Source organism: Pseudophryne corroboree, chromosome 8 (assembly GCF_028390025.1).
Source record: "Pseudophryne corroboree isolate aPseCor3 chromosome 8, aPseCor3.hap2, whole genome shotgun sequence".
NCBI lineage: Eukaryota > Metazoa > Chordata > Amphibia > Anura > Myobatrachidae > Pseudophryne > Pseudophryne corroboree.
Window position 1 is genome coordinate 94468746 of NC_086451.1, and position 10248 is coordinate 94478993.

Consider the following 10248-nt stretch of genomic DNA (forward strand, 5'->3'; position numbering starts at 1 on the left):
GTAAATGACAAAAGCAGCATGCTATACATATCTTTGTGGCAAGAGATGTTGTGGCCACAGGAGCCAATTACAAGCATCTGTTAAAAATTCCCAATAACTAGAACTGGTCAGCCTTTTATACAACTGCAACTAACACTTTGTGTTGTGCATTAAAAAGGTGATCATGCGTCTACAAGAAACCAAACTTACAGGAACAGTGATAATGCATAACTAGCTTGGTGTATTTTTCTCTTTAGGTTCCATTGCCTTGCATTTTTGTCAGTACATCCTGTAACTCTCTGAGCATGATGCCTAATTGTCATGCATTGTGTGTCTTGTTTACTACTATATACATATATACATCACAGGCTATGTACAGCATAACAAGATGTTGCTATTGTATTAATTATGTAAACACTTGATAGCACTTGTTACAGTACCTAACAGTGAAATGTTCTGACGTCCTGTGGAAATCATGTTATGTGGAACTGGGATAGGAGAAGCTGTATATATATATATATATATATATATATATATATATACATACACTCAACCAAATATATATATATATATATATATATCAGACAATTTGCAGACTTGTAAAGTGATGAAAAAACTTCAACCAGTGAAGTGTTTATTGAAAAGTACAAGTAACGTTGCGGGGACGCATTCCCTTCCTGAGGAAGGGGATGCGTCCCCGAAATGTTACTTGTACTTCTTGTACTTTTCAATAAACACTTCACTGGGTGAAGTCTTTTCATCACTTTACAAGTCTGCGAGTGCCGACTGTAATTGTCTGCTATATGTCGGTGGTTCATCGTGCCCACAAGTAAGTGCACCACAGCAAGTTATCCCAGAGGAGTGTCGGGGTATACATTGGATATATATATATATATATATATATATATATGTGTGTGTGTGTGTATATATATATATATGTATTATTTTGTAGCCTATTACTTGTTTAAGTGACTAATTAACCATCTTTTCTTTGTTTATGACTAGAAGACCTTACAGTATTATGTACCATGCTATGCAGGTTGAGCATGAGCAGACATGTAAATGGTTATGAAATGTGATAAAATGTGTGTAATTGTAAGGGTGAATATTAGGTCTATTATGTATTATGAGTTTATATATATATATATATATATGCGGTTTGAGTTGTGTGTTGCTACAGAGTTATGCTTTAAGTGCTGGAAGCAATTTTAAACAAAAGGTTAATGCTGACAAGTCAAAGTATGTGTGTGTGAGGAGGGTTTACTTTTTTTGTGGTACTTTTATTGAGAACTTATACGCAAGGGGACGGTTCCACATTATTATTACGCTGATACCAATAATCATACCATAATCTCAAGCTTTCATGGTTTTAATATACCTGGTAATTACCTTTTGTTCTGTATTTTCATTTATACCATAGGTGTTCATTAAGCAACCCCAAAGAACTTAATGTCTGAATTAATTCAATGTACCTGCAGTTTACAACAGGTTTGGTGAAGATTATAGATACTTATTAAAGTTTTTATTACAGAAATGTACTCGTTTCATTTCCAAAATTTGTTCTTCAATGTGTATGTCGCACACAAAATATATGCATGTATAACTATCTCTAAAACTTAAAAGATAATACAAATATATATTGAATTTTTTTTTTACTTTTTTTTTTTTTTTTTACAGTCTCATCCTTAAAATCTAGTACAGATAGTTTTGAGCCTGGAATTAGGCAGTTTGGTAATATGTAACTAATAAGTCTGGATATTACTATATAATGTTGAATAAAATTCTTACAACTCATTAGTTGTAGAGATCGTTTTATCCATGACAACCAGAGTGGAATAACAAAGATGTTATCAATGTTTGGTAGACAGAGCTTGCAATCTAAAATGTTTCCCGCAGAGTGAGGCAGGATTTCTCCCAGAACACAAGGGTTAATCTGAAAACTTGTCTTTGTTCACTTAAAAAACATTTAATAAATGGCAACAACTTGAGTAACAGACATTTTGCTTCCAAATATTTAAGTCCCTTGAGGGCTATGTATTGGGAACCACAAAAAAGGATTTTAGTGCTAAATTGATGCAAGGAAAAATTACTCCTCTATGCGTCTGTGTATTGGACCTGCACGTTCTCATGCCGCACCTTCTCACAAAACATTTGCAGACAGTTTTTTGGCGCATGCATGGTTCTCGTGCTAGAAGCACAGATGGGTCAGATCAACTTCGTTTGGAAATTTGCGCCAGAAAAATGTGTTGAAAATGCGTCAAGGTCATCTTATAGCAACTCTCTTGTGGTCGATTATGGTCAAAGTTAAATGAGTACTGAGAATTAAGGAAAGTATTTGACACTACATAAATATTAACTAAACAGTGTTCTAATTAGAAAGTAAACTGCATAGTTTATGGTACAAGTGATGTTTTCGGATAAAAGTGTTCTAATTGGTATATAACATAAAAAAATTATCTATTTTTAAAGCTTTGTTGTTAGTGATTTAATTTTAAGTTGATTTAGTTTATTTTTAGAGAATATCTTTTTTTTTTTGTGTGTTTTCTCATGAACAGGCCTCACTTACTATAACCCACATCAGATGATGACGCAGCTTGGGCCTGCCTCACATAATTTTATTTTCAGTACCTTAAATTTTATACATTTTCAAAAATACAAAAAATCCAGCCATGTGAAATATGTGTTTCCTATGTGTAAAATAAGTGTTTTTAATGTTTTTGTACTTTATGTATTTTTTTTATGCAAAAGGACTCGCAATATAATTTCCTTTCTCCGCAGGCTGAACCCAACTACAAATCAACATAAACTAATGATGCAATTTTAACCCCGTGGCAGGAAATTCAAAGCATTTCTCAAAAATTCTGAAAAAAAATGAAAATTAGGAGCAAATGTGCGTCAGTTTTGTTGCAATCTTGCACTGTTGCTCTTTTCATTAAAAAAAATATCTAATAAAAAAATGTGATGCTCTCTAGTAAGTTTAATACTATTTTATTTTCCTTGACCAATGATTCTTAGATGTGCTTATTGTCTACATTCATGACTTAATATATGATTTCACACATATTAACCAATTATTGTATGATTCATTTCTTATAATCTGATAATCTGATTATGATCTGGTAACCTACGCATGTAAATACATTGTGTACCCATGTATTACACTACATACTTTAAATGCATGTTTCAGTAGTAATAATGAATTGCATCAGTGTCCTCAAATATATTGCATTTAACCGTTCTGCTGCTGGAAGACCAGAAAGACATCACTTTGACCCATCATCAGCAATTTAGAACACAACATTTTTAACTTTTTATTTAATTTTAATAGTCCTCAGCCAAAGTTCTGAGAGCCTGAGGAAAACGGTGCAGCGTATGGCACTACTCAAGATGTAAGCCATCCTGTATTTAAAATTACATACAGATTCCTGCAGCCTGGAGTCTGATTATTTTTACTGCTGCCTACATAAGCTCCTGACCGCTGATACAGATTGATATAAAGAATTGACTCAGCCTGGAATGTCTTTATCATTACTATCAATGAGAACAGTAGGCTGGATGGATAAGACTGCACTATTCATGTATTTGTGTATTTATACCTATCAATTCCAATGAGTATTGTCTCGCAACTGGAGTTATACTTGATATAGCATATGCATTCCAGTAAATAATGAAATAAATAACTACAAGATACTGATTTGACCACTCTCCATAATTTGTATGCATCACAGTGTGTGTGTGTGTGTGTGTGTGTGTGTGTGAGTGTGTGTGTGTGTGTGTGTGTGTGTGTGTGTGTGTGTGTGTGTGTGTGTGTGTGTGTGTGTGTGTGTGATGAATATATTCAGGATCACCTTACTTGCATAGTAACTGTACATTTGTAGGACAAAGAAACAACATAAAGAAGCCTACACAGAGGATCACAAAAATATTCTACAAACAACTATAGAATGAAAATAGGCAAATTACGGCATTGACGGTATGTGACATATGTTGGAAACACACGCAGTCAAGGTATAATTCGCCACATCCATGTATGCAGCAAGCCTTCTAACTATGTAACGGAGGAAAAAAAATATTCTTCTTTAATACCATTCATAGAAATAATACACTTTACATGTCTTCCCATATATCTTGCCATTAAGGCCTAGTAGCGACGGCTGACGGTGACAGACCCACAGCAGGGAGCATGTCCAGTCACACCAGGTTCTGTGACACAACAACACTTTACAAGGAGATATCTCTCTTAATTGCCAGTAAGCATGAATACCTCAACAGGGTCCCACTTGTCCTAAACAGGAGACAATACTTAACCCATCCCCTCCCAGAGAGGGCCGCAACGCTATTTAGCAGCAAGATAGCTACTAACGTCTATGACTGTCCTGTTCAGGCCAACGCAGCATTCATTCACATTTACATTAAAAAAAGGTGATGTCACCATATTAGATCATTTCCTATGGCTCTGATGCAGTTCTATGTCACCTATAAAAGGATGCACAAGATTTTTACTCTTTACATAGTTGCTACTAAAGTATTTAAATGTTCTCTCTAAAATTATGTGCGGAAACAATATATATTGTAAAGTAGGCATCAGTATGTCTTTAATATTAATGATTAGTTATTTCTTTTGGGGGTTTTCTTTTTGGGGGGTGTAAGGGGGTTTGGGTGAGGTGGTGCTGTATTGTATTATATGGAAAACTTTACCATTTATTTTTATAGAAAAATACACAGCAGACGTATATGTAGAATTTAAGCATTCATTCACCACAATATATGTATGCAATTTCACTCCATAATTAGTCTTAATTTATTTAGTAACAGTTATTTATATAGCGCTAGCATATTCCATAGCGCTTTACAATTGGGAACAAAATAGTAATAAAACAAGACAGGGTAAGAACAGACAAACAAAGAGGTAAGAAGGCCCTGCTTGCAAGATAAAGTCTTCAGATCTCTCTGCTAAATGCACAGCATCATGCTAAGTTTCCCTAATTTGCACATAATTAGATGTTATCTAAATTGAATCCCCTCCTATTAATTAATAATAAATAATAAATTCATAATAAATTCAAAATGTTTGCTTTAAGATTTGAAGGCATCCAAGAAAGGGGTAAGGGGAGTCCCACAGCAGTTGTTACCTCCAAAATATGTCATGTTAGCATTTAGTGGAGGTTACCAGGGAGAAGGATTTTCATGCTGTAGGTACGGTATAAATATGGTTGCTAGGAATTACTACAGGCCTGTTTGGGAGCTTTTTGAACGCCTGACAAAGACTGATGCAAAGCAATAGATGTTTCTCTTTGTGTCTTTCCAGACTTCTAGCAGAGACATATTATGTCTGAGTGATTGAAGTGGCTGTGCTCACCCTGCAACACAAAAAGCCTCTAAATTTTACTGACAAGCATGGAGAGCACATTTAAGAGCCCCTCTCTCTTTATGATAAGCAATGTTTGGGTTGGTAGATGACTCCGACACTTTTGGGAAACCTGATAGTGGTGAAACAGAAAATAAAAGTAAAGAAAAAAAAGTTGATCGGGAGTCTCCGAGTCAACTAAACTCTTCAGAGGCAGAGGTTAATCACTTATCTCACTGATGAGCGTAATAGAAAGGGCAATGGACTGTTTAACATGCAACGAGAACGAGCATCTCAACCTGTAATGATATTCAGTCCCTTTACCTCTGCCAGCAAATACAGTGCAAACAGCTAAAATACAAATTAGTGCCGCAAATCTATGTAAACATATTTATTTACATGTATCAAAAACCATTTCACCTATTACTGCCTTATTGCGAATCATTCATTGTGTGTGTGTGTGTGTGTACATATATATATATATATATATATATATATACATTCATACATACATACATACATACATACATACACAGCCACTTGTAGTTGGAGAATTATTCATTTGTTGATTTTATGTTGTAAGTGATTATATTTATATAATGTGCAGCTAGATGTTATATTTACCATAAATAATATTTTCGATTACGATTGGCTGGCTATATGGAGTGAACAACAGTACTGATTTGTCACTATTAATAATCCGGTAACGCGAATGTAATCTTTTTAGGAGATATAGGCAACGCAAAAAAAATGCGCATTCAAAAAACACGGGTGCAAATAAAGCGCAATTTTGTCGAAACACGTACATCTTTCCCGCTGGCGCGCAAAGTAATTGTTACGCCGGTAATAGTGGGGAGAGAGTAATTACGTGTACAAGCATAACTATAACTACTGTATATGAACTGCTCCAGTGGATCCATTAAGACTGAGACGAAGATATATTTTCTTTTCCATACTGTACCACCACTGGGGAGGGGAGTGGGGGTTAATGTGTGCTAACATTGCGGGAGGAGTCGTGGGGGGACAGAGTAGAGGGCATGAGGAATGTGGATTGGAACTTCTTAATTGCACTTGTGTATATTTAAGGTAATTAGATATTATATATTGTCAAGAAGGTCAACGAAAATAAATACGTTTATAATTGACAAGAGATGGGTTAGAAGAGTAAATATATAAAGTAATGTTATTACCAGGTCCTGTATAGATTGTCGTATATACACTCATAGGTATTTGCGCTTAGTTAAACTCTGGGTATACAGAGTAATAAGGAAAAAAATGGGAAACGCAATAACGGGGACATAATTCTCTGATAAATGACCCTGCCATACCCACTGTGGGTTTATAAAGAAGAGGCTCAGATGGGAAGTCTGATTCCAATTTCCCCAATTATGTAGGTAGATGCAGTAAATAATATTCTGTGTATATGACTGAGGAGCATTCTCGGGAACCTTCATATTTTTCATACTAGATGAACTAATTATAAAAATAATACAGGCTGGCTGTACGTGGCGGGTTACAGTCTGCACCGCACCGAACGCATTTCTCAACACACATAAGACAGTTGTTCCCCATCTACCCATCTACAGTAAGATCTGTGCAAAGCAACCCTTCTATAGTATGGTTATAATGATAGAGCTGTGTACATATATCCAAAGCAGACCGAAGTATTTATTAGTAGGAGAAAAAGTAGCATTTTGCTTAAACTAAAAATAAGTGCCAGGCCTTTAAGTACAAAGTACTGTGCAGCTTGGAAGGGACTGTGGCCATTTTTAATATCAAGAAATCTGATTATATCTCAGCTCACGTAAAGAAAAATTCAATATCACCAGTTAATGCATATGATTAAAGAATTTTAGCTACACTATATATATATATATATATATATATGTATGTACACACACACACACACACACACACACACACACACACATATATGCACTGTATGTATATATATATATATATATATATACACATACATACATACATACATACATACATACACACACACAAACAAACAAACAAACAAACACAGAGACACACAGAGTATGTACACTGTACTTGTGAAAACCTCTCTGTGTAATTACATGTACTCTAATATGAATATGAAAATATATTTTATTCCTTGTACAAGGCGGATCTAATTTTAATCTCCTTTACTCCTGTGGTTACAGGATTATTTAATGAACAAATGAAGAGCAGGTGTCATTAATATCGTTACTTCCGTCCAAAGTTATCAACTTTTGGCTGTGTTAATAACATTGACAATCATTGGTAGATAGATAGATAGATAGATAGATAGATAGATAGATAGATAGATAGATAGATAGATAGATAGATGTCTGTGTGTGTGTATATATATTTATTTTTATATATACACACACACACACACACACACACACACACACACACACACACACACACACACAAACACACCAGTAGACCTGTCTGTGGGACACTAGAGGTTGCAGGTGAACAAACACCGCTCTATTGCTGATTCACCTCCACGCACAATACCCTGTGTTTATCTGTGGGATCTAGGTCTTTTCCTCTCATTATCATGTGCTGGATTTCAATCAATCCTGCTGGTAATTAGTGAATTGCGAGGATGCAGATTGTCAGATAAAATTCGTGTTGAAATAACCGTTGATACAAATAATAAACAATATATATTGTACTGGGCATGATAAGGCGTATGGGTTGCTAAGCTGGGTCTGGCTATGGGCAGAGTTGTTCTCCTGCAGCCTGCTCCTGGAGACTGGACTTCTCTGCAGGCATTGGGTATAATGCAGCCGGCACTTGGCATAATGCAGCCGGCACTGAGCACAGCGCAGCCGGCACAGATTACAGGGAGACAGTGACAGAGAGGTATCCTTACTGTTGGTAGTCCTGCTTGCAGAAGAGCTTTCTGTCCCGGAAGTAGCAGCTGGTGGTGAGGGGTTGCTGACACACTGTACACTGCAAACACTCCTCATGCCAGGAGGATTCATTGACTCTCATCAGAAAGCGGTCTGAGATGGGTCTCTGGCAGCCCTCACACACTGCCTGGTGCTGGCACTCTGAGCCTGCGGCACACACAGGAAACATATTACACACATGTACAGACTGGCTGCCCCCTCATCACTGGTGGTCACACACCTGAGATGCCCACTGACCCAATCTATCCTGTACAATATGCCACCGGCAGGACTTACCCACTGCATGTGGCAACAACATTTACATAGACAAATAAATGCACCCATAATGCCCACATGAAATTGGGCATCTGCGCTTAAATGTGATCATTAGTTTGTGAGAAAGTGTATTTCATTTGCAAAATGTTATTTGTAATTGCACATGTATGCCAATTTAATATGTGCGGGGAAATGAACATTTACATGCATGCACTAAAACGTGTCTGTGGGATTCAGTGATACATATATAGTTATGCCAATGTAATGTATGCCAGGCTGTAAAGCGCGTTCCACGCTGTGCCTACATACACACTGGCTGTCACTAATGCAATGAGTGACCATTGGGACATTATTACACATATATGTAACAATCTTACCTTCTCTCTGTCTTAGTGATTATTACTAAGTTATTTCTTCTCTATTATTACTGTACTAAATTAGTGCATCCTGCTGCTTGTATGTGCTAGGACGCAAACTCTTTGTTATGTAACTTATTTAACTTTTTCTATGTACTTTTAATATTTTCATATGAACACCCTAAAGGCTTTTTCTTCTAAGAATAATGTATTATTCCTCTGTTACATGAATACATAAACTGTTCCTTATACTGTATATCTGTGGACTATTAAAGAGTAGATGTATTATTTATGAGGTTCATCCCCTATTTATCTGCATTTGTGCACAAACTGTTTTTGTTTTTCCTAGATTTTCATTGTTCATCTAATACAGGCCAATACTTGTAGATAGATAATTAGATAGATAGATAGATAGATAGATAGATAGATAGATAGATAGATAGATAGATAGATGAATAGTTTTCACTACTGTGCATTAATGCTCATTGTACACACAACACTTATATCTTGTATTGATTAATTATATATTATTGTGTATTATTTACAGAAATCGCTAGACAGTGACTGTGCTTTACTATACACTAATATAGTCAGTTACCATGTTTCATCTGTCATACAGTGTATTTAGTTATGTTTGCATTTATATACAATGTACCTATTCTTCCAATGCACATCAGCAAGATACTGTATATCCCGTCAATCTGTATGTTAGTAGACAAGTTTAGATCTGTTTTTATTAGTGTATACACAGAGTGTTTCTCCATGAGTAGATGCGTTTTCTATCCCACTAGAGTTCTACTATATATGATTGCTAACCTGTATAGTTTATATGTAATTATGTAAGTACACATACACCCCCCTTTGGCATGTATCTGCAGTGTGCTCTCTCTCCTGGCACTGTATTATATTGGTGCATGCTATATAGTGTATGCCACACTTGACACCTGTAACATAAACCCCAGTTACAGCACGTATCATCCTATGGCATAGAGAAGACCCAGCCAGGTTACTTCCTGCACGACTCCAAGCACTACTACAGTGTAGCTAAGTCTGTGGGAACTGCAGCGTGTCTCCCTATGCATGCGGAGGGAACAGGGCCGCTGCACCCCAATAATAAGGCACAGGCTGCAGAAGTAATAAAGTAATGTAACGATCAGACAATCTGCAGACAGCCTGGACTTCTACACAGTCACATCTGTCAGCTCTAAGCTGTGTATATGTCTCAAAAACAACAATGGGAAAAATATATAAAAATAAATAAAAAAGTGGGGTTTTTAAGTTTTTTTTTTTAAGGAGCATTAATACACTCACCTAGCAAAACTCCTAAGGTGGCCGTGCCAGCCCTGAGTGGGTGATCTTCCATTTTAATATTGTCCAGCATCTTGGCACAGTCAGT

The 10248-nt window shown here is 36.1% G+C and overlaps 1 protein-coding gene across 1 annotated transcript in view; it reads right to left on the minus strand.

Annotated features, from left to right (window-relative positions):
- The window catches only part of LMX1B (LIM homeobox transcription factor 1 beta), a 229491-nt gene that overhangs the window by 218667 nt on the left and 576 nt on the right, over positions 1–10248 (minus strand). Inside the window, exons 1-2 of the mRNA XM_063936802.1 lie at positions 10164–10248; positions 8202–8388 (exon numbers count right to left, since the gene is read on the minus strand). The exon at positions 10164–10248 is cut by the window's right edge and continues 576 nt beyond it. Coding sequence (XP_063792872.1) covers positions 8202–8388; positions 10164–10248 — 272 coding nt within the window. The remainder of the gene's footprint in view (positions 1–8201; positions 8389–10163) is intronic.